This window comes from Balearica regulorum, chromosome 10 (assembly GCF_011004875.1).
Source record: "Balearica regulorum gibbericeps isolate bBalReg1 chromosome 10, bBalReg1.pri, whole genome shotgun sequence".
NCBI lineage: Eukaryota > Metazoa > Chordata > Aves > Gruiformes > Gruidae > Balearica > Balearica regulorum.
This window is the reverse complement of record NC_046193.1, coordinates 6,186,142-6,207,997: the sequence shown is the minus strand read 5'-3', so window position 1 is coordinate 6,207,997 and position 21,856 is coordinate 6,186,142. Positions and strand designations below refer to the sequence as shown.

The 21,856-nt window shown below is 63.9% G+C and overlaps 4 protein-coding genes across 5 annotated transcripts; all 4 read right to left on the bottom strand.

The window, feature by feature from the left end:
* Positions 1 to 190: 190 nt before the first annotated feature.
* LOC104640202 (ras association domain-containing protein 1-like) lies at positions 191 to 6,080 on the bottom strand. 2 transcript variants are annotated; one of them, XM_075762901.1, is made up of 6 exons: positions 5,634 to 6,080; positions 4,485 to 4,606; positions 1,702 to 1,806; positions 1,329 to 1,614; positions 700 to 815; positions 191 to 593 (listed from the first exon to the last, which is right to left on the bottom strand). In XM_075762901.1, exons 1-6 carry the CDS (start codon positions 5,893 to 5,895, stop codon positions 447 to 449), a joined length of 1,038 nt encoding a protein of 345 aa, XP_075619016.1. In that variant the 5' UTR covers positions 5,896 to 6,080; the 3' UTR covers positions 191 to 446. The 2 variants fall into 2 exon arrangements, with proteins under 2 accessions (XP_075619016.1, XP_075619017.1); XM_075762902.1 differs by lacking the exons at positions 4,485 to 4,606; positions 5,634 to 6,080 and adding an exon at positions 2,963 to 3,098.
* On the bottom strand, positions 2,453 to 3,985 carry RASSF1 (Ras association domain family member 1). Its single transcript, XM_075762581.1, has 2 exons — positions 2,839 to 3,985; positions 2,453 to 2,784 (listed from the first exon to the last, which is right to left on the bottom strand). Coding segments are annotated over exons 1-2 (1,149 nt in total). The 3' UTR covers positions 2,453 to 2,782.
* A 956-nt stretch (positions 6,081 to 7,036) lies between the features above and the next one.
* On the bottom strand, positions 7,037 to 17,816 carry ZMYND10 (zinc finger MYND-type containing 10). Its single transcript, XM_075762898.1, has 12 exons — positions 17,709 to 17,816; positions 16,867 to 16,975; positions 16,191 to 16,307; positions 15,019 to 15,072; positions 14,767 to 14,919; positions 12,581 to 12,669; positions 12,192 to 12,292; positions 10,660 to 10,832; positions 10,231 to 10,356; positions 8,341 to 8,462; positions 8,019 to 8,144; positions 7,037 to 7,325 (listed from the first exon to the last, which is right to left on the bottom strand). The coding sequence occupies exons 1-12, from the start codon at positions 17,804 to 17,806 to the stop codon at positions 7,241 to 7,243; spliced, it is 1,353 nt and encodes a 450-aa protein (XP_075619013.1). The 5' UTR covers positions 17,807 to 17,816; the 3' UTR covers positions 7,037 to 7,240.
* NPRL2 (NPR2 like, GATOR1 complex subunit) lies at positions 17,709 to 21,844 on the bottom strand. The gene is made up of 12 exons (XM_075762900.1): positions 21,670 to 21,844; positions 21,320 to 21,411; positions 20,660 to 20,828; positions 20,319 to 20,427; positions 19,835 to 19,971; positions 19,446 to 19,543; positions 19,318 to 19,354; positions 19,070 to 19,163; positions 18,878 to 18,995; positions 18,518 to 18,660; positions 18,095 to 18,250; positions 17,709 to 17,966 (listed from the first exon to the last, which is right to left on the bottom strand). The coding sequence occupies exons 1-11, from the start codon at positions 21,739 to 21,741 to the stop codon at positions 18,183 to 18,185; spliced, it is 1,137 nt and encodes a 378-aa protein (XP_075619015.1). The 5' UTR covers positions 21,742 to 21,844; the 3' UTR covers positions 17,709 to 17,966; positions 18,095 to 18,182.
* Positions 21,845 to 21,856: the final 12 nt, after the last annotated feature.

The window sequence follows — 21,856 nt, the reverse complement described above, 5'->3', positions numbered from 1 at the left end:
TGGCGCGGCCTCCTCCCCCGCCTGGCGCCTCCGGGAACCCGAGGACCGCGGGTTCGAGTCCCGCCGCCGCGCACCACGTGCGGGCAGCCACGGCACGACGGCACCGGGGGCCCTCGCGTCCCTCCCCCCCTCCCCATCCCGCTCCAGCCCCCCCCGGCCTCCCCGCCAAGGACACGCCGCAGGCCAGGGCTCGTCACCAAGATGCCTTTATTGGTGCCCGACGCCCTGCTCACCCCAGGGACGCTCGCTCCTCCGGGGACACTCGCTCCCCCCCCCCCCCCGGGACCCCCACTCCCCAGGCCAGCCCCATGGGGGCTGCGACGGCCCGGCGGGTCCCGGGGTGCCCCCTTCCACCCCCCCCCCCACCCCCCCCGTCCTGGGTGCCCCCGCCCGCCGGCAGGCAAGGGTCCTGGCGCGCTGGCTGGCCGCGGGTGCAGGCGGCGCGGTCACCCCGGCGCGTGCGTGGCCAGTGCCTCCTGCATCTTCTGGCGGCAGCGGGCGTAGCGGTGCCGCAGCTGGCGCACGTGCTCCTCCTCCTCCCGCTGCAGGATGCGCAGGAAGTTGTGCAGCTCCGGCAGCGTGAAGGCATCCCACTACGGGCACAGGGGCTGCTATCGCAACGGGGACGTGGCGTCCTCCCCCACGGCCGCGTGCCCCGGGGGCTGCGGGTGCCAGTCCCCTCCCCGTCCCCGCACTCACGTTCACCTCCCCGGTCTCGTTCTCCTTCAGGACGAAGCTGAGCACCTTCTCGCTGGGGCCGGCCAGCAGCCGCAGCCGCAAGGGCTGCTCCTCGTCGGCCAGCTTCCGCAGGTACACTGCAACAGCAGCCACGTGTCATGGGGGGACATCACCACCACGGGGACACTGCTGCCAGGGGGACAGGGGACGCTGCCACAGGGGGCATACCACTGCCACAGGGATGCTGCCACTATGGGGACATCACCGCTATGGGAGACACCACCGGCACAGGGGACGTGCCCACGGTGACAGCAGAAGATGCCACCAAAGGAGGATACCACGGCTACAGAGATGCTGCCACTATGGGGACACCGCTGCCACAGGGGACACTGCCACCACGGGGGACACCCCCCAACAGCCACCAGGGACACCGCCACCAAGGGGGATACCACCACTATGGGGACACTGCTGCCAGGGAGGACACTACTGCCATGGGGGACACCACTGCCACGGGGATGCTGCCACCATGGAGGACACACACACCCCCTCCCCAGGGACATTGCCACCACGGGGCTACCCCTACCCAGGGGAAGCTGCCACCACAGGGACACGGTCACCGCTACGGGGAGAGGGTCGCCCCAGGGTGCTACCTTGATCATCCTTCTCAGACCTCTCGAAGAGGGCGAACTTGCGGGGGTTGTCGATGACGGTGAACTTGTGAAGGAGCGCGTCAATGACCTCGCTGGCGCGGGTGTGTGAGAGGATGTGCAGGTGCTTGAAGGTCCCCTTGGGCAGGTAGAAGGACGTGCGGCGCTTCACCCCCTGGCTGCGCAGCCCCGACCGCAGGGAGGGGGCCCGCTTGGTGGCTGGCACTGAGACAGGGCGCACCAGCTTCAGCTGCACCTTGATGAAGCCGGTGTAGGAGCCGTCCTTGTTCTGGAAGACACCGGTGGGGGGGGGGTGAGCGGGGCCAGGGCAGGGTGCTGTGAGCTCCCCCCCCCCGGCCCGGTGCCAGCCCCATACCAGGCTCATGAAGAGGTTGCTGTTGATCTGGCTGTTGTACTCCTTGATCCGCTGCTCCACCTGCGCCTGGTCCAGCTCTGCCTTCTCCCACTCGCTGGGCTCATCCTGCGTGACAGCGGCTGGGCTGAGCGGCACTGTGGCGGGGGGGACCCCTCCGCCTGCCCCGGTGTCCTGCCGCCCCCCAGCCCGCCCCGAAACGCTGGCTGACACATGTGCGGGCGGCTGCGCGGGGTTGCATCAGCCCGGCTGACGCTGAGCTGGGCCGTGCCGGGGAAGCACAGCTGAGCTCACCATGGCCCCAGCCCTGCTCCGGGGATACCACCGCCACCGGCCACCCCTCCTCCAGCCCCCGTCCCCATCCCCGGGCCACAGGGATAGGTGAACCCACTGCGAAGACACCCCGGGGCTAGGCGTCCCCTCCAAGCACCCCAGATCAGAGAGGTGTCCCTGAGGCAGAGTGCCGACAGCCCGGCACCGGGGTGGCGGGGCAGGCTGGGTGCCTGCCGGGACACCCTGGGATTCAGGGCAGGAGGGCAGGGCCAGGCTGGGGGTGCAGCCCGCCCGTGCCGCCGGCACTCCACTTCAAAGTGCCAGCCCTGCACAGGGGTGACCCAGGAGTTCTGGCTCGGCGTCCCCACCACTGGCACCCGCTAATTAGTATTTACATGGGGCCGTGGGAGCCGCTGTGCAGTGTTGCATGTGTCCCCACGGCACTATGGGGCTGGGGAGCACCCGGGGCTCCTAGCCCCGACAGCCACACCGTGGCACGCAGGCACTGCCGGACCCTGCGAGGGTCCCCACGGGAAGGGGACAGCTGTGAGGCTGCCCCACGGGGGTGAACCCCAGGGCCCCCCAAGCACTATCCTTCTCCCCCTCTGGGACCAGCTCCAGCCCTGGGAGGCCATGGGGTGGCTGTGCCAGGGGGCAAACCCCCGCTCACCCCACTGTGCCTCACTCGCCCCGCAGCGCCACATCCAACCGGACAGAGCCACCCTGCCCCACGGCACGGCCATGCTCGCCCCAACGGCGGGGCCATGCTCGCCCCCGCGCTCACCCCACAGCAGGGCCACGCTCAGTCCCACTCTTGCCCCCCCACAAGACCACACTCGCCCCACACCTGCCCCACGGCAGGGCCACAACTGGCCCCGCACCAAGCCCACCCTCGCCTGCCCTCCCCAGCACCCAGCCCCGGGGGTGCGCTCCCCCGGCTGACGTCACCCGGTTCCCCCATGATGTCACGGCCGGCGGCCCGGGAACCGACCTGGCGGCGGCGCGGGCGGCGGCCGAGGGAGGTGCGGGCGGTGTAGAAGAGCTCGGGCTCGGAGTCGGAGTCCTCCTGGCTGCAGTAGCCGCTGCTGGCCGTGCTGCCCCCCGTGCCCCCCGCGCCGCCCCGCCGCAGCGCCAGCGCCGCCGCCGCCCCGCAGCCCCCGGCCCCGCCGCCACCCGCCCCGGCCACGGGCACGGACGCGGCGGCGGCCGCCACCGCCCGACCCGCGGCCCCGCGGGCACACGGGCACACCCGGCCCCGCGCCAGCCCGGCCGGCCCCCGGGCTGGGGCCCGGCTCAGTCCGCTCCCGGCTCGGCTCAGCCCGGTCCCGGTGCGGCTCTGCCCGGTCCCGGTCCCGGTCCCGGCTCGGCTCAGCCCGGTCCCGGTGCGGCTCTGCCCGGTCCCGGTCCCTATCCCGGCTCGGCTCAGCCCGGTCCCGGTCCGGCTCCGCCCGGTCTCGGTCCCTATCCCGGCTCGGCTCAGCACAGTCCCGGTCCCGGTCCCGCTCCCGGCTCGGCTCAGCCTGGTCCCACTGCGGCTCCGCCCCGTCTCGCTCTCGGTCTCGGTCCCTATCCCGGCTCGGCTCAGCACAGTCCCGGTCCTTGTCGCGGCTCGGCTCGGCCCGGTCCCTATCGCGGTCCTGTCCCGGCTCGGCTCAGCCCGGTGCCTATCGCGGCCCCCGTCCCGGCTCAGCTCGGTCCCGCCGCTGCCCCGCTCCCGGCCCCAGCCCCGCCCAGGCCGTGGGGCTGACGCGGGCCGGGGGCGGCGCGGCGCGGCCCCGTTTCCGGCGGTGATTTCACCCGCGCTCGGACCCGCCCGCCCGGAGCCGCCTGTGCCCCGGCCCGGCAAGCACGGCACGGCCTGGGCACGGCACGGCACGACCAGGGCACGGCTCGGCCTGGGCACCGCACGGCCTGGGCACGGCACGGCGCAGCACAGCGCGGGCACAGCACGGCATGGTCTGCACGGCACAGCCCAGCCCGGCACAGCCCGGTTTGGCGTAGCCTGGCGCGGCATAGCCTGGCGCGCGTGGCACAGCACAGCCCAGCACGGCGTGGCACGGCTCAGGCCAGCCCAGCGTGGCTTGGCACAGCCAGGCATGGCACAGCCCAACACAGGCCAGCCCGGCTCGGCTCAGCGCGGCATAGCATGGCATAGCACGGCCCAGCACGGTTCAGCACAGGCTGGCATGGTAAAACACAAGGAAGCCTGGCATGGCTTGGCACAGCTTGATGTGGCACAGCACTGCCCAGCCCAGCATGGCTCAACACAGCCTGGCCTGACACGGCCTAGCATGGCACAGCAAAGCACTGCGTGGCTCGGCACAACCCAGCACGGCATGGCCTGGCACGGCACGGCACGGCACAGTGTGGCACAGCACAGATTGGCGCGGCGTGACGTGGCCTCACACGGTACGGCACGGCACAGACTGGCACAGCCACCCCCAGCCCAGGCAGCCCCCAGGTTGGCCACCCCCCGCCCGCACCCTCCCCTGCGGACGCGGGCCAGGCCCTACCACATTGGTGTCCTTCTCCAGCGCCTGCTCGGTGCCATCGTCCTCGTCACCGGCGCCCGGGGGGCCACTGCAGTCCAGCCGCACCAGGGCCCGGCACCGGTAGTGGCAGGTGAAGCTGCAGTCTGGGGACAGGGACAGGACCAGTGTCACCACCGTGGCCCTGAGCGTGAGGGTCAGTGACTGCGCCGGGGACGGTACTTGTGCCTGGTGGTGCACGAGCCGGTGCGTGGTGCCAGTACTGGTGTGCGGTGCTGGCTGCCTGCCCGCGCTCTGCCGGTACAGAGGCGGCAGCACCCCCGTGGGACGCAGCACTGTGCCGCACTGCTGGCAGGTACCACGGTGCCTGTGCTCCCTGCCTGGGCTGGCCAGTGCGGGTCCCGATGGCCGGGACGCCCAGTGCCCAGTACTGGGATGCCCAGTGCCTGGTACCAGGATGCCCAGTACCTGCTGGGGGTACTTGCTCCAGGGATACCTGGTGCCTGGGGAGGGTGCCCGGCCCAGGGATGTGCGGTGCCCGGTATTTGGTATGGGGCTGCCCAGTGCCTGGTGCACGCGCCCAGTACTGGCACGTCCGCTGCCCAGTGCAAGCGTCTCGTGCCCAGAGGCCCGGAGCCCAGCGCAGGTGCCCAGTATAGGGATGCCCAGTACTCGGTGGGGGTGCCTGGTACCAGGACGCCCGGTACTCAGTGGGGGTAACTGGTACTGAGATGCCTGTGCCCAGGGCGGGTGCCTGGTGCTGGGATGCCCGTGCCCAGTGCTAGGACACCTGGTGCCCAGTGAGGGTGCCCGCTACCAGGATGCCTCGTGGGGGTTCCCGGTGGCGGGACGCCCTGTGCCTGGTGGGGGTGCCCGGTGGTGGGGGTTCCCGGTGGCGGGATGCCTGGTGCCCCGTGGGGATGCCCGGTGGTGGGGGTTCCCGGTGGCGGGATGCCCTGTGGGGGTGCCCGGTGGTGGGGGTTCCCGGTGGCGGGATGCCTGGTGCCCCGTGGGGATGCCCGGTGGTGGGGGTTCCCGGTGGCGGGATGCCCTGTGGGGGTGCCCGGTGGTGGGGGTTCCCGGTGGCGGGATGCCCGGTGCCGGGTGGGGGTTCCCGGTGGCCCGGTGGGGGTGCCGGGAGACGGGAGGCCCGTGGCGCGACGCGGTACTCACGGCGGCACTGGAGGCTCTTCCTGCCGCCGCCCCAGACGAAGTCCCCGCAGAGGTCGCACCAGGTGTGGAGCCCGCGGCGCCGCGGCTCGAAGCGATGCCCTGCGCCCGGTGCCGCCGTCAGCCGCGGGTCGGGGTGCGCTCCGGGGCCGGGGCCGGGGCCGGGCCGGCGGGCCGGGCTGATGCGCAACGCGTTCGTCCGCTCCAGGCGGCCCCGGCCCGTCCGCGGCTCCGGCTGCAGCTGCCTCAGCTCGATGAGCTCCATGGCCCGGGCGGGCGCGGGCGCTGCGCGGCGGCGGCGGCGGCGGCGGGGCGGGGGCCGGCACCGGGGATGGGGCCGGGGCGGGGACCGGGAGGGGCCGCCCCGTCCGGGCACCGCGGGGGAAACTGAGGCAGGAGCGGGGGAGGGAGCCGCGCAGCGCCCCGGGGTCCCGACCGCAGCCCCCGGTCCCGGCAAGCCCGGCGGGGCGGGCTGGAGGCGGGGATGAGCCTCCCGGAGCCGCTGCCGGGGAAAGGGGGGGGCCCCGCTCCGGCCCTCCCGCTCTCTCCACCACCTCTCCCAGGACTGGGGCAAGTCTCGCTCCGTGCCTCAGTTTCCCAGCGGGGAAGGGGGCTGGGGGGAACCTCTGGCAGCAGGTGAGAAGCACCCAAAGCGTCCCCAGAAAACCACCACACTCGGTCCGGCCGCAGCCCCGGCCGAGCAGCCCGGGCTCGGGGCGAGTTTACTGCTCACCCCAAACCCGGGCTGCTCGGCTGGGGCTGGGGCTGGACCAAGATGGTTTCCTGCCTGCTGTCACAGCTCCTGCAGCAGCAGCGCTGGTGCAAAGCCTGTTTTGGGGTGCGTGTGGGGATCTCAGGCAGCCCATCAGAGCACGAGATGCATGGCAGTGCCAGCACGGTCAACCCTTTCCCAGCTATGCTCAGACCAAGGCTCCAGCCCTTCGGCAGCTGCTGCTGGCCAGGGAGAGGTGGGGACGCACCCCAAGGCACAACAGGCCACCAGTAAACCCTGCAGAGGGATGGGCAGGGGACCAAGCCCTTGGTGCTAATGTCATCTGGGAGGAGGGGGAATTGTCCCTGCGAGATGGCAGATGATGAACACCTGAGAAATGCATTTTCTTTCTCATAGCGAGATGCTTGTACTAACCACATCCTCTGCCTCCTCCCACCTCTCTAACAGCGGCAGCCAAAAAAAAGGCAGCACAGAGGCCTTCTTGCCCCCTTTTCTCCCCAGGCTTACGCGCCTTGGCCACCGAGGGCCTGGCCCTTCTGCTAACCACAAGGCTATCGGCTCTTTTTTTGAGCGCTCGGGAAAAGCAGATGCACACCTCTCTCCCTAGGTGCAAGGGAGGGGACGAGGCGGTTTAGCATCTTCAGCTACGAGGGAAAAAAAAAAAAAGCATCAGTGGGGTGGAATAAGGAGGTTTATTGGAGAAGGCTACATGGTGGAGTGGGAGGAGAAGAGGCTGAGCCCCCGCAGCGCTGCCTGGGGCTGGGAGCAGGCAGAAGGGGCCTTTGCTGCCTTCTCCTTGCTGGTCGCTGGGCTGTACGCAGGAGGAAGGAATCTCTGCCTCACCGAGTCGTGGGCTGGATGGCAGTCACTGCTTCTCTTACAGGTCCTCTGCTCTCCCCAGCGCCCCGGCCATCAGATTGCAGGCAGCCTTGTGCTTCTGCCAGTGCTGGACCTGGCATGCCCTGCGGGGGGGAAGGCTGTCGCTTGGGGGCTCTGCTAGTAGTGGGGTGCCCACAGCTGAAGTAGGAACACTGCGGGGCCACATTTGTCCCCAGAAGCAAAGCAGTGACAAGGACAAACTGCAGCACCGCGCGCCTCCGGGCTCGGGGTGGGGCAGGCATGGCCGAGCATTAGCCCAACACCCAGTTCCAGGGGCTAAGAGGGTTTAACGCAACAGCTGTAACCAGACCTTGCCATATGGTTCAGCACCAGAGATCTAATTTACTGCCACCGTCCCAGCTGCTGCATCCTAGCCTGTCACCCGCACCCACAGAGCCATGGGGGCTTTTCTCCCCACTTCTGCCCCACCAAGGTGCAGGGGAGGGAGACAGTATCACCATGGGAAACCCAGCCGGTGCTGCAGGCGGGGCGTGCTGGCAGACAGCCGGACAGGCAGCTCAGCACCTTGCAGCAGCAACACAACACTCACCAGCATCTCCTCCACCAGCGTCCTGGCACATCAGCCCCACCATAAGATTTGGAGAGGTATGTGGCAAGCGGAGAGCCAGGGATGCTGAGCAGCAGTGGGACCTCTGGCTTCCCTTGGCCCTTTCACAGCATCTTCTGTGGGAGCTGGGGACACTGGGGTGGGGGTGGGGGTGGCAGGGGGGCACTGGGGGGCTGCCGGGGACAGAGAGGTGGCAGGGCTCCCTTACCGTGTGCAGTACCACTCGTTCCGACAGCGAGAGCACCGCTTGGCCGCCTCTACACCACACACCCTGCAGCGGGGCTTGTCGGGAGCCAGAGCCTCCATCATGTCCAGGCTGTAGGTCTGTGCCCACCTGCGGCAGGCAGAGAGGGGGTGAGGCTGCTCACAGGGAGCTGCCATCAAGCAACGAGCTGTCCCTGCTGCACCCTGCCACTGAGGGGACATCACCAGCCAGTACCACAGACCCCTCTCTCCTCCCAGCGCTGAGCTCCAGCCCCTGCTAATGGGGATACTGGCTCCACTGGGCACCCTCTGTGCACATGCCTTACCTGCGCGCCTGGAGCTTCAGCTCCTCCTCGGTGGGGCTGAAGACGCACTTCACCTGGTGCTTGGCGATGGCCTCCCACTTCCCCATGTTTTTCTTCAGGATGTGGTCCCAGATGACGGGAACCTGGCGGGAGATGCAGAGCAGGAGGAAAGGGTGCTCGTAGCCAGACTGAAGGTGCTGTGGCATGGGGCATTTGGGGGACAGTGGGGCAGCTGGCCCTGGGCACGAGGAGCATGCCCCCCCCCGGGAGGGAAAGTGAAGGCAGCACATGCAGAGGTGAAGGCGCAGGGAGCGAGGGTGTGTTTTGGGGTACACAGAGGGGACAGATCTGCTCACTAACAAGTGTTCAGGTGAAAGGAGGCAAAACCTTTGAGGTCCAGTTGGGAGCCAGAGCCCAGCCCCAAGGCCTGGGCTGCTGCACAGAAAGCCCTGGGATCTCGGCAGCCTGTGTGCCGGCAGCGGCATGAACCCCGTGCTCCGGAGCCGTTTGCTTGAGCAGATTTTTCCACTCGTCACTTCCCCGAAGACGAACACCCGGGGAAGGGCTGGCCGAGGCGAAAGGGACAGCACCAGCCAAAAGCAGTGCGGGGAGTTCGGGCTCTGGAGAGGACGATGCCGCTTCAAACAGCACTGCCTTCTCCAGCAGAGTAAAAATAGTCAGGCCTGGAAGGGGAGGAGGCCGCTCCGGGAGCAGCCGAATGGAAAAAGGCCTTTTCAAAGCTTGGCTCGGCGACAGGGAGTGAGTTCACCGCTTTCTGGGCAGAGCAGGGAGCCCATGCGTGTGCTTTCAGCTGGCTCTCTCTGCCCACCTGCTGGGCTCAGCCCTGGCCCTCGGTGGAGGCAGGAGCAGCACCGGCACAAACACGGAGCTACAGAGAAGGGCAGCAGCTGGGCGAGGGCTGGACGAGGCGCCCAGTGCCGCAGCTGCCTGTCCCTGCCCCACAGACACACTGGCAGTCGAGGGACGTGGAGCGAATCCATGACCACCTCCTGCTGCCATCCCCAGCCCCATCCTCTCGGTCTGCTGCTCTGCAGCCTTCCCCAGCCCCAGCTCCTGGCACGGGCCGTGCCTCCGGTTCAGCCACAGCCAGGCACACCACCCTTCTCCCTGGCCACGCAGCCAGCCGCACTGGGCACAGCGTGCTCCCCCTCTGCACAGCCCACGCGGCCGCTGTCTGACCTACTCATCTGCTCTGGGCAGCGGCGTGGAGCCTCCCTGCAGCTCCAGCAGTGGGGAAGAGCCTCTGCTCTCCCTGCTCTTCCCAGCTGCCTCTTTGCAGATCTGCCCCCACACACAGTTTCTGCCCCCCAGCTCACGTGAAGGCAGTAGGAACACTTTTCTCCAGTGGTTACCACTGCACGGATTAAAAACTCCAAGGACCCTAGGCTGTTTGAAGACCCTCAGGGCCCAACTCCTGAGCCCCAGACATCAGCTGGGACCAGTTTGACTCTGGCCTCTGCCACCAGACCTTGGCGTCCCTCTGTACACAGCGTGCCAAGCAGCCCTGGGCCAGGGCTGTTCACTGGGGAGTCCAGAATTCAGCAGGAAAACACTGATAAATGTTAAATAAAAAGTGAAATGTCAAAACAAGCCAGCGGTTGTGTCTGCCCCATGCAGCCACCACCCCAATGCAATCTGCAGAGCTGTTTATAACCCGGGTTTTATGCCTTTAGCTGTGACTGCTTGGCCACTGCTGTAGCAGGACAAGGCTCCCACACCATCCGCAAACAACTTCGCCGGCAATAAGGGTGTAACAGTGAAGTGGGTACTTGGCTGCTTTACCAGGGCACCACCTCTCCAGAGCTGAGCTTGGTGGGAGGAAAAGGGAGTAGGGAGCTATCAGGCTTGAAGCAGAGTGGCTGGAGAAGTGGAGGAAGAGCCACAGGATACCTGCTCCAGGACGAGATCCTTTTTGGGGGGAGCTGGCTCGGTCACCGCGAGGTGGCTCAGAAATCTCTGCATCTCCACCAGGTTGGGCAGCTGGTCAATGAGGACGTCTGTCAGGAACGCACGGAGCTGCGGCCACGGAGGGGAAGAGAAGAGCGAATGGAGAGAGGTCAAGACAAGGGAGCCCAGGCTGGGGAAGCAGCATGGCAAGAGCAGGGATCTGTGGGGCACTGGCAGAGCGACCCATGGGGGTCCCACGAGGTGCACTCACAAATGCAAGCTTTGCTGCTGCTGGCACGGTGACAGACCCTGCTGCTCTCCCACCGCTGGCTCCTAGGAGCCCACAGCAAGGATGGGGAGAGATGCCCGGAGGTGCCTAGTGCTGGCACTCTGTGCTGCGGGGCCCACGGCCTTCGTGGTGTAGGCTCCTACCTTGAGGAGCTGGTTCTTGTTGAAGCCATTGAAGTGGTATTTGCGCTGGCATTCGGGGCTGAGCAGGAGGTTGAGGAGGGCAAGCCACACCTGCCCATCAAGTTTGGTCATCTTCACCTGGTCTTCAGGGGGCACCACATACCACGCACCATTCTCAAACTTCTTGAGCTGGCCTGAGGGACAGAAGAACATGCAGCTCCAGGGAAAGACAGCGTTGCCCGAGGGAAGACAGCTCAGAGGTGGGGATGCTGGCCTATGCTCACTTCTCACTGCGCCACAGGCAAGCCCCTCTGCTTCTGTTTGCCTCAGTTTCCCCACCCCTTTGCTCAGCATAGCACCCTTCTTGGTACTGAGACAATATATTAGACAGCACTAAAAGTATAAAGAACATGTATTAAAGCAATAGGGCTGCGGCAGGAATGAAAAGATCCCCGAGGTATTTCCCTCTGTACTTCGCCAGGAGTGTAGAACGCCGGTAGTTGGTGGGGGAGCCCGTGCTGCAGTGACAAAGTGGCTGGAGAGGCATGTTTTGGGCCACCAGCATGGCCAGTACCTGCTCTTCTGGAGGTTCTTCTGCCAGTGAAAGCCAGAAGTATCATGAATAGAACAGAAGTGACAAAACAAGCTCCAGGAGCTACTGTGTTGCTCTTGGGGGTGGAGGGAGATGTAACCCTGCATCTGCACAGCCTGGAAATGCTTTTGCACTCTTGTTTCTTTCCAGTCCCTCCCTCAGGACCCTGGATCAAAGCTCCCTCTGACACCCCGAGCACACAGGCAGAGAGAAGCAATGCATTTCCTGCCCGGAGGAAGGAGGAAAGCTCCCACATCCAGCTGGGCTCCTCTCGGCAGGCACAGACCCACGTGCTTCCCCGCGTCTCTTCCTTCCCTGCCCGTGCTGTGACCCCCCCAGTGCCGGGCTGGGGATGGGAGCGCGGATTCCCAGGGCCCAGGCTGTGCCCCACCACCGCTCAGAGGCAGGGAAGCTGGGGGGCGGCGGGGGGCACGCCTGCCTGCAGAGGTGCAGGAGGCAGGGCGGATGGTGCAGGCGATGGCACATGGGCACAGCCCGATCAGAGGCCTTTGGCAAGAGCGAAGCTCAATGACCAGCAGCTTCAGAACAATCGGTTTGCTGCCTGGGAGAGCCCGTGTCTGGCTCCAGCTCTCAGCGCTGTCCCAGAAAGGTGCAGGCAGGCTGAGACTGGCACTCTGGTCATTCTGTGTCCAGGACGAGACTCCTCAGGTGGAGCTGGCAGACGTGCTACGCTCCCATCCTGGCTGCAATCAGCTCGGAAGATGTGTGAGGATCAGTTTTTGGGAGCGCTGCCGGCTCCCCAACCCAGCTGTGCTGCAGCTGCTTTTGAGCTGAACAGCTTCAGGCAGAGAGCACTAGTAGGGAGCCGGGGAGAGGAGGCCGGACGGGAGGGTAGAGGGGGAGCAGCTTTCTGCAAGGGCTCCTGCAGCAGACCTGTCAGTAGATGCAGGTCCCAGCACGCCACCACGGCACCCCAGGTACCACGGGGCACGAGCTGTACCTGCTTCCCGGCAGCTCCAGGGGCAATGCTCCACCAGCTCGACCAGGAGGCAGGGCAGGTTGTGAGTGTTCAGCATCCGTGTCAGCGCGCTCAGGGGCAGACTGGAGATACAACAGAAAGGGTCAAATGGCACTCACAGATAAATGCCAGAACAGATACAAATGCTCCCTGAGGCAACTGGGAGAGGCAGGAAAAAAACCCCAATGATCCGGGTTCTGGCGAGTGCCATGAAGCACGGTGGAGTGCTGCTGTGTTTGCCTCCTGGGCGTAGTGCCACTGCCACCATGGACACAGCCAGCTGCTGAAAGGGTCCAGGCACCCACTATGACCCCACAGGAATCTCAAGTGGAGAGCTCAGTGCATGTCCTGTGCTGCTCCTGGGCACCCACCTCTCCACCTGATCGGTGACGAACCGCAGCACGGACAGGGCTTTCAGGGAAATCTCAAACTCCATCATCTCTGCCTGCTTCTGCAGCTCCTGTGGAGGGATAAGCACAGTCTCGGGATTTCAGGCCCCATTTCCCAGGAGCTGCAGGGAGGCAGCTTCTTGGCTGTGCATCGGTAACCACAGATGGAGGAGGAAACCAGAGCCCTGCAAAACAAACTGCTTCTCATCTGGACTGTGCCAGTGCTGCCTGCTTGCCAGGGCAGCCACAGAAGTGCTTGCAGCCCACTGTTGCACGTCCCTCATCTCCCTACCCCTAACTCATCACGGGTGGCTACCGGCAGCAGTGTCCCTGCACAAGGACACCCCCTGAAAGAGGCCAGTCGCAGACCACTTCTCTCTCTCCCCTTCCGGGATCATCTTGTGGTCCCTGTGAGGCTGAGGGAGGGGGGAGCTGCATGATCAGCAGAGGAAGTGGAGGAGGGAGAAACTTGGCCCTGGCACAGCTGCAGTCCTACATCCACCCCTCCTGGATCTGCCTCTCCCCTCCAGCTTGCGTACAGCCAGCTAGAATATCTGCCTGCGGTTATCCCAGCCCGCAGCTACGCCACGCTCTCCAGCCACCTTCCCTTCCTAGGCAGCATGGATGTCGCGTTCATTGCCCACGCGCTCAGGCTAACAGCCTGACCACCCTCTGACTCAGCCTCTTTTGAGACCATTGGGATGGCTAGGCTCAGAGTTGCCAAATCCTTCTCCCTGGGCCCAGGCAGAGCGGTTCCTCTCCAGTCCCAGATGCTCAGCAGCTCGCATCTTTGTGAGCACAGCACTGAGCTCAGCGACTCCTGTTTCTCTAAAGCGCCACTGCAACAGTTCCCTTCCAAATTCCTGCGGTAAGAAGCCCTGCGCTCCCTGTGCCGGTGCCCCACGCGCTACGAAGAAAGCCGTATGGGCTCTTCCCTCCCACCTCCCTCTCCAAACTCCCCCAGTGAGGCTGTTTCCTACAGCTCCTGCTGGTATCCAGACCTCATCTCTGCTACCTTCAGGCAGGGACTATCTTTTGTCGGTGCTTCAGGGGGACAGCAGAACAGGTCCTGCTCCAGGGGTTACCACCATATACAGTCACAAGGGAGAGCAGGCTCCACAACACAGGACAGGGCAGGAACAGCTTTTTCATAGGGGGTTATTGTATGTAGAGTCAGGAGGGGCTGGAATGAATCAGAGGAAACCAGGCTCCTTGGGAGACAAGCGCTTTTTAGAACCCTATTGGCTAGAAAAGGCTGTTTTTTTAACTTGAGCCGTATCAAAGCACTGACAGAGACACCCCCTTCCCCTCCCCAGCTGGGAAAACATTTCCTGGAAAACATCCCTATTGTGCTCTGGACCCCTCCACTTCCTTCCCTTTTCTGGAAGATGAGCACGTGCTCGGGCAACAAGCCAAAGGATGGAGGCAATGTGGGGAGGTACGGCCAAGCTTGCAGGCTATCACTTTAACCCCGCTTCTCCAGACACTCCTCATGACGTGTGCAGTTTAAGGAGGAAACTCAAGGTGCTGAGAAGCAAAGTCCCAGAAACAAAGAGAGCTCCTGCACCGGGAAGGTGTGTGCGGCAGCCCAGGAACAGTTCCGGGCTCGGTGCTGGCCCAGACCAGCACAGAGAGGAGGTATTTCTCAGAGCCGAGGAAGCTGGAGGAAAACACAACGGGACAGTTCCTAGTCGTATTGTACATCGATTTAGGGAGGGATCCCTCTCATGGTTAACCCTGGCTGCCTCCAGCGGCAGCCTGAGCTAAGGTGGTTTCACAAGCTCTGGGGAGACATACCCACACAGCTTTTAAGAGCAACAGCAAATAGCCAAAACCCTGTACTGAATATTTTGTGTAACTATTAACTCTCCAGAGTCGCCCCACTCAGAGTGCCAGCTCAGGCCGCGTCCTGCTGGCAGCCTCAAGCTGGCACTGTCACGAGAGAGGGCGGAAGCGTGGCTGCAGGGTGGAGGGAGGTGGGCACAGCTGCCGGCCCAGCCGAGCTGCTGGTGTCGACAAGCACAAGCACCAGACGCCCTCCGGGATGTGCAGGCGGTGCCCAGGTTGCAGCCAAGGGGTTCTCCATGGGAAAGCCCCCCTGTGCCTCCTCAGGCTGCCCACCTCCTCCATCACGCATGTCCCTAACGAGCTATAGACTTTCTCCTCACCTGCATGGATGAGGGGCTGGCCAGATCCTCAGGACGAAGCTCCAACTGGGTCACTGTCTGCCCATTGGCACTCCGAGCTGCGAGAAGGGTCAGTTTTCGGTGGCAATAATCAATTAAATCCAGAATGCTGTCCTCTGCTGACTCGCAGATCTCCTTCATAACAACGAGAGTTACACAGAGGGTCATCCCCCACAGCTGTGGCTTTCTACCTTCAGGGGCTTTACACCGAAAAAAGCTGAACCTGCCTCTTACCTTGTAAAAAAACACCGTCTCCAAGAGGTTAATGATGGAGGCTTCATGATGCAGCTGTGGGAGGAAAAATGGCAAGAGTGAGGTAACATCGGAGCGGTCACCAGCACCGAGGACATAGGCAATGGGATGGGGAAAAGGGCTCTCCTGAGAAGCTGCTTACGTAGTTGTGGCCAAACGCAAGTCCAAGAGCCAAATACAAGTGATGTAATCTTTAAACAACTCCAGTTCATATTAATATTTATGTTAACATGCCTATGACACTACAACACACTGATAGAGAACCCCGCTTCCCAGCAGGCAGGGCTCTTCAGGGCTTTCTCTGTGCTACAGTGACAGTACAACTGTAGCGCTCAGGCAAGCAGCAGCCCCTGGCACGTAGCCACTGCCAGAGAGGGGCCAGTGCTCTGCAGGTCTGCGCTGCTCTCAGCCCCCTGGGGCCAGGGCAGACAGCCTGGTCCCAAGACTGGGAACCACGAGATAACTGCCTCGAGGCAATGCTGCAAACAGCTGCCCAGGGAAGACATCACCTTTCACCAATAAGGCGTTACTCTGGACTGAAAATGAGCTAAAACTTCCAAGCTTTGGCAGATTTCCACTAGGTCAAGGGCTGCATTCCTCTTGAGGGAAGCTGCTGAGATAGCTCCCTTGCCAAGAATGGTCCAAGAGACTGCTGCTCCCAGAAGCTTGGTAAATAAAAAGCTGTATTTTTCTTAACCTGGAGGTGTGTTACCTCGGAGAGCCCCCTGGCTAGAAGTTCCAAAGAAAAACAGTGTGCAAAGGGAAGCAAATACCCCAGGGGTGTTGCTGCCTGGGAGGGAGGGTAGCACTGAGTCGCTGGGAGCTGCAAGCCAGGAGCACAGCTGCCTCCAGGAGCGGCTTTTGCTGCATCCAGCAGCTCCTGCGAGCCCCTGAGCGGGATTAGGCACAACCCTCCATGAGGCCTGACTCCCCTGGGAGCAGGTCCCTGTCCCTCCTGGGGGCGAGGACACGGACTTGTTGCATGCAGCTTTGGGAAACCAGGTGCTTCCCACTATGTTGCACTTTCCACTGCAGCTTCTTAGCCTGGTGAGATGTGAAACCTCAGCTCAGAGATCTTCAGGGTGAGATTTATTTTTAAGCATAGTGGTACCTACCCAATTTCCAGGCTCATTCCCACTGCCCCCTCTACTCACCACCACATAGATGGGGAAGGTGCTCCTCGGTTTGAAGTCCTCCAGCTGGCACAGCACAGGAAAGACCTTGTGCTTCCAGATCTCCACGGAGATCAGCTCTCCAATGAGAACAGGAATCTAGACAGGGAAGGGATGGGGCAGTGAAGCCATTCAGACCAGTGCCGGAACAGTTTTATCTCTCATGCTCAGCCACACAGTTTTTGGAGTCATCCCACAGGAGGGTGGCCTTGGGGCACGCTGTGTTTATATTCACCCAGCTCAGAAATTAACAGCTTTTCACCCACAGACCAGAGGGCAGAGACGGCTCCTGGGGCTGCAAAGGGGAGAGATGACTCCGAGGAGCTGGGCAGGCCCAAGGCACCACGTCCCAGTGCAGCCCGGCACGCTCTGGGGCAGCAATAGGGCAGAGATCCACAGCCGGAGGAGGGGCTGGTGCACGAAAGAGAACAAAGCAACCTCAGAAAGGAACCAGAGACCAGCAAGTAGAAATACCACAGCTTGACCTTTAATTTTTTTGAAAAGGAACACTGGCAAACAACCAGTCAAACGTTTTCACTGAAAATACAGCAGATTCTTCACCATTTTATTACAAAATTGCACATTGTCCAGAAAACCACCCCAGCTCACGGCTGAAGGCCTGACACAGGGATCACTACTTGCACCCAAGGAGGCTCACCTTGGCGTAGGTGACCAGCAGCTCAGTGAGGAGCTGCTCCTGGCCCGTGGAAGCGCTCAGGATGGCGTGCATATTGAGCTTCTCCACGCACTCGTGCTGCCGAAGCCATCTGTGGGGCACCCAGCAAGAACATCAGAGCCAGAGACCTCTGGCCACTGGCTTTGGGGCTCTGGTGTGCTCCTGGAAGGTCCCTCATTCAGGGAAACTGCTCCTGGCACCCCCATCCCCAGGAAATGCCCCAGGCCTGCCAGGCACCCCCAAACCCCACGCTGTCCCCTGAACCTGTGCTCCCTGGAGCAGCAGCTCCAACCCCGCTGCCCTCCTGCCTGCCCCCAGCAACACCCACCATGAGACACCCCACTGGGGACACTCCAAAACTGAGGGTCCTCTTCTCCATTGCCCCTACCCACACAGACCCTCTGGGGCCATCCCAGGTCCGGACCCTTCCTTGCCCTTTTACAGACCCTCCTCTGTCTCCCAGCCCTTCCAGGAAGGCTCCAGAATTGGGGATCCTCCTCTCTCCCTACCCCACCTTGGCCTTCTGAGGTCACCTCAGAGCTGGCGCCCCTCCTCTCTACCCTAGATCTTCTGGAAACTCCTCCTTATCCCCACCCAGACCCTCTGGGGACACCCCAAAACCAGGGTCCCTTCTCTCTCCCCTAGACTTTCTGTGGTTGCTTCCCTCCCCGGGACCCTCCTCCTTACCCCCACCCAGAGCCTCTGAGGAGGCCCTGAAACCGGGTCCCCTCCTCCCCCCCCACCTCACACCCTCCAGGCACCCCCCAGAACCGTGGCCCTCCCCCTCCAGACTCCGTCCCCAACGAAGGCGTCCCCCCCCGCACCCCTGCCCGCCGGTGTCCCGCAGCTCGGTTCCCTGCAGCGCCCGCACCAGCCCTTCGGCCTCGGCAGGCAGCAGCGGCGCCGGCCCGGTGGCGGCCATGGCGGCAGCGCGTCGCTATGGCAACGGGGGGGGGGGGGGGGGTGCTGGCGACGGCTCTGCCGCCCCCTGGCGGACCGGAAGAGCCTCTGCGGGCCACTAGAGGCGCAGAGGCGCCTTTGCCGCCCCCTAGCGGCGCGGAGGAGCGACGGCGGCCACGGGGCTCTGCGGGACACACGGCGGGGGGGGACACACACGGCGGGGGACACACACACACACACACACGGCGGGGGGGGACACACACACACACGGCGGGGGGGGGACACACACACGGCGGGGGGGGACACACACACGGCGGGGGGGGACACACACACGGCGGGGGGGGACACACACACACGCATTGGGGGGACCAGGGCTGGCTCGGTTGCCATCCCCGCCATCATTTCCAGCACACGATGATGTTGGGGTCGTTCTCCAGGCGCTCATCTAGCTCCTTGTAACTCATGCCTGGCAGGGGGAAGGCAGTGGGGTGTTAGTGGGGTGCCCGGCAGGGTGTTGGGGGGCTGGCTGGGTCCCCAAACTCCTCCCCCTCGCAGCGTCGGCTTAGCAGCCCAGCTCCATGCAGAGCCCAGCACAGAGTCCCGTCTCCCTGTGGTTTGAAGGCTCCCAAAGGGGCGAGGGAGACCCCGAAACCAGCGCGTGGCCCTGGGCACGCGGGCAGCCCCTGGCCTCCCACCAGCCATGAGAGCTGCACGGAGGAGCCCAGATCCTCACCGGTCTTACAGCAGATCTCATCGTAGCTGTGGCAGCCCGTGTACAGCCGGGCTGGGTGGCTCCGCTCATCCCGTGTGACCTTAACAGGGTACTTCTGGAGCCGCCGGATAAGGCCCTTCATCAAGCCAAACTGGATGAGCCTCCTGGGGATGAGGAGGGAAGAGATGGGACCATGATGCCGAGGCCCCAAACACCCCAGGTGCCCCCTTTCCCTTCTGGTTCCCCCACACCACTGCCTCAGTTTCCCCACCTACGAATGCAGGGGTTGGGTACTCCATCCTCACTCCCCCACGCTCGTCCCGCCACCCCCGGAATCACCACCCCCCCTCGGGGACCGAGCGGGAAGGTGCTGGCTCCGACCTCTCGTCCACCCTCTGGAGCTGCAGAGTGTAGCGGGAGATGAGGTCTCGCACTGTCGTGCCGGGGCTCAGCCCGCAGTACAGCTGGAAGACGTCCCTGAGGCTGGCTCGCTTGTGCCCTGTGGGGACGAGTCACCAGTCAGCTGCCCTCTCCCCCTGCCTCCACCGGCAGCCCAGCGCAGGGTCACCGTACCTTGTTTGGTGATGTAGGACAGACACTCTTCCTGGAGACACTTGTCATCCACCAGGTCCTGGACCTTTGGTGTGGTGCAGTAGACGTTGGAGTACTGGAGGGCAAGGGAAAACCAGCTCTGCTCAGCCACGGCTCCAGGACAGACCCACCCCACTCAGAACCCCGTTGTCCCCCCTACATGGCCACCCCGATGGCACAGCCGCTGCCCAAATCTCGCTCGCAGCCTCACACTCTGTGACCTGACCCACCTGGAGTATGGAGACGAGCGTGACGACCCCGTAGTATCTGCAGACGGACAGGGAAACGTGAGACCCTCTCTGCCAGCACCCACCGCCCCCCTCCTGCAGGCCAGCCAAGCCCCCTTCCACACACTCACAGCAGGTTTTGCACGGCAATGCGCACCAAGTTCAGCTCCACGTCAGCTTCTGCGGAAATCTTCTGGACGTGCCGAAAGCCATCGATGTAGGGCAGGATCTAGGAAGGGAAAAAGCAGAGAGAGGCCCAAGGCATCACCCCAAAGCCCAAGAAACCTCCCTTTGTCTGGGAGCATGCTGGGATGGGTGGGCTCCATCCCCAGCAGCATTTAACCCACATTTTAGGTGAATGGGTCACTCGCAGGGCTGAGAACAAAGACGAGGGGAGCACTGAACCACACTCGTTACGTGGTGATCTCTGGGACAGCCCGACTCCCCTCTGCCCCCAGGCAGGCTGGAAACAGGCTGGAATCCCATCCAAAGCATACTGCCCCCGGTCAAGCACACGGACCTGCTGTGTGGTGAGATCCCACTGGGAGTTGAAGAAGTCATCCTTGTCTTGGGTGAAGACGGGGACATCGTACTCCTGCACGATGGGGGGGTCTGGGCGCTGCTCGATCACCTTCAGGTGGATGGTGTTTGACTCATCTGGCCAGGGAAGGGGGAGCGCTCAGGTCCCACCTCTGCTCAGTCCCAACCTCTGCTCCCTCAGGAGCTCGTGACTGTCAGTCCCAGGACACCACCACACCGTGTGGAGGAAGTTGTTTGTGGCCCATAACCCCATCCCTCCTGGCCCTTCGAGCCACCCAGGGCAAGGCTGGCTCAGACACCCCCCAGCTCAGACACCCCCCAGCTCCACACGCAGACAGGCAGGGAGCTGCCAGGAGCAGTGCGGGCAGAGCTGACCCAGGCAGGGGATGGCCCAGCTGCATCCCAGCACCACCCTGCCTGCTCCTGCCCTTGCTGCCAAGCTGGGGACAGCCCGACTCCCGTACCTATGGGCAGGGTGCACTTTCCTTTGGCGTTCAGCTCCTCCAGCAGGATGGTCATGATGGGAACCAGCTTCTGTTTACTCTCCTCATTGGAGATGAAGCCGCTTTCCAACTAAAGAGAGCAGAAAATTGAGTCAGCTCCTCCCCACGGGATTACCGGCTATAGGAACTGCAAGTCTCTGCTCCCGTCCTCCCTTAAACTTCAAGTGAAATCAGCACAATCCCCTCCTCGCTGTAAACCTGGCCCTTACCCCAGTGACCCACAACTTGCGCCCAGACAGCGCTGACTCTGTGGGGCGGATCGTGAGGCAGCCAGCCTCTGCTCGCGTCGGCTCGGGCCTCACCTCGAGGGTGGTGAGGTAACCAGCCAGCTTCTTCACTATGGGCTCCAGCGCACAGGCCTTGGCTCTGGCATCGCACACGAAGCCCAGGTTGAAGAGCAGAGCGTTTCGGCTGTACTTCTTGTGCTCGATACAGACAGGGCAGCCGATCAGCTTCTTCTCCATGGCCGTACTGCGGGGAGACAAGTAAAACCTGCACCTACGCCCTCACGGAGGCCTGAGCCACGCACAACTTCCTGGTCGGCTCTGGAGGTGGGGGCTTCTCTGCTTTGCAGGAAAAACCGTGTACAATCCCTGCATGCTCAGGGTGCAAAACACACTGTCTGAAGAAGGGGGGAAAGAGTCACCCATCAAAGAAAACAGTCTCCTTTCAAAACCAGCACAGCTCTCAAGACTCGTTTGATTGTCCTGGATTTGAAGCTGACAGAGAACCACATGCAGCACCAGCCACCCCCAGAATCAGGCACCCACCCCCCTGCACGGCTAACTGTGGGCATCGCGATGAACCTGCTGACCACTGGGACAGAAACCCCGGTGAGCCCAGAGCTGACAGCTGCCGCTGTCCCACCACCAGACTGTCGTCTCTCGCAGGTGGAGACTTGCCCAGTCGCGGTGAGGACACCGTATCCGCGGGGAAAGGACGGGTAGCTGGCCAGCACTCACACGGTGATCAGCTTGTTCTGCAGCTCGGGCTTCGTGATGACGTACACCTGGATGGTGTCAAAGAGCTCCCGAGAGATGAAGTCCTCCGGGACCTGCAGCGGCACAGAAGGCCCCGCTCCAGCCTCACCCGGCTGCCGAGCCCCGGCCCACCCCTGTACCCCCACCCGGGGAGCGGCCCCCACCCCTGCCCCCCCCCCCCCCCCCAATTCTGCCTTATGGGCGATCCCGGGCCCCATTCCCAGCCCCCCCCCGGCGGGCAGGTGCTCCCGGGCCCCGGCCCCCCGCCAGGGCCCTGCCCCGGCCCCGACCCCCGGTAGGTGCTGTTAGGCCCCGCTTCCCCCCACGCACACCTGGTAGGTGATCTTGGGCCCCAGCGTGGGGTGGAACTCGCTGAAGAAGACGCACTCAATCCTGCCGCCCATGGCGGCCCGAGGAGGGGCCCCGGTGCGGCCCCGGCCCGGCTCCGGCAGCGACAACGGCGGGCTAGCGGCCCCGCAACGCGCAGGCCTCCAAGGCCCAGCCGGCCACCGTAGCGGC

Bases quoted from the DNA above. Each gene is read 5' to 3' on its own strand.
- LOC104640202 (XM_075762901.1), bottom strand. From the start codon at position 5,895: ATGGAGCTCATCGAGCTGAGGCAGCTGCAGCCGGAGCCGCGGACGGGC. The intron at 4,607-5,633 runs GTGAGTACCGCG...CCCTGTCCCCAG, and splicing joins GAAGAGCCTCCAGTGCCGCC to ACTGCAGCTTCACCTGCCAC. The intron at 594-699 runs GTGAGTGCGGGG...CTGTGCCCGTAG, and splicing joins ACGAGACCGGGGAGGTGAAC to TGGGATGCCTTCACGCTGCC.
- ZMYND10 (XM_075762898.1), bottom strand. From the start codon at position 17,806: ATGGCCGCCACCGGGCCGGCGCCGCTGCTGCCTGCCGAGGCCGAAGGG. The intron at 15,073-16,190 runs GTGAGTAGAGGG...TTCCTCCCACAG, and splicing joins CCTTCCCCATCTATGTGGTG to CTGCATCATGAAGCCTCCAT. The intron at 12,670-14,766 runs GTGAGGAGAAAG...ATCCCTCCACAG, and splicing joins CCAGCCCCTCATCCATGCAG to GAGCTGCAGAAGCAGGCAGA.
- RASSF1 (XM_075762581.1), bottom strand. From the start codon at position 3,985: ATGCCGCGCCAGGCTACGCCAAACCGGGCTGTGCCGGGCTGGGCTGTG.
- NPRL2 (XM_075762900.1), bottom strand. From the start codon at position 21,741: ATGGGCGGCAGGATTGAGTGCGTCTTCTTCAGCGAGTTCCACCCCACG. The intron at 19,972-20,318 runs GTACGGGAGTCG...TTCCCTGGCCAG, and splicing joins AAAGTGCACCCTGCCCATAG to ATGAGTCAAACACCATCCAC. The intron at 18,996-19,069 runs GTACGGTGACCC...TCGTCCCCACAG, and splicing joins GTCCTACATCACCAAACAAG to GGCACAAGCGAGCCAGCCTC.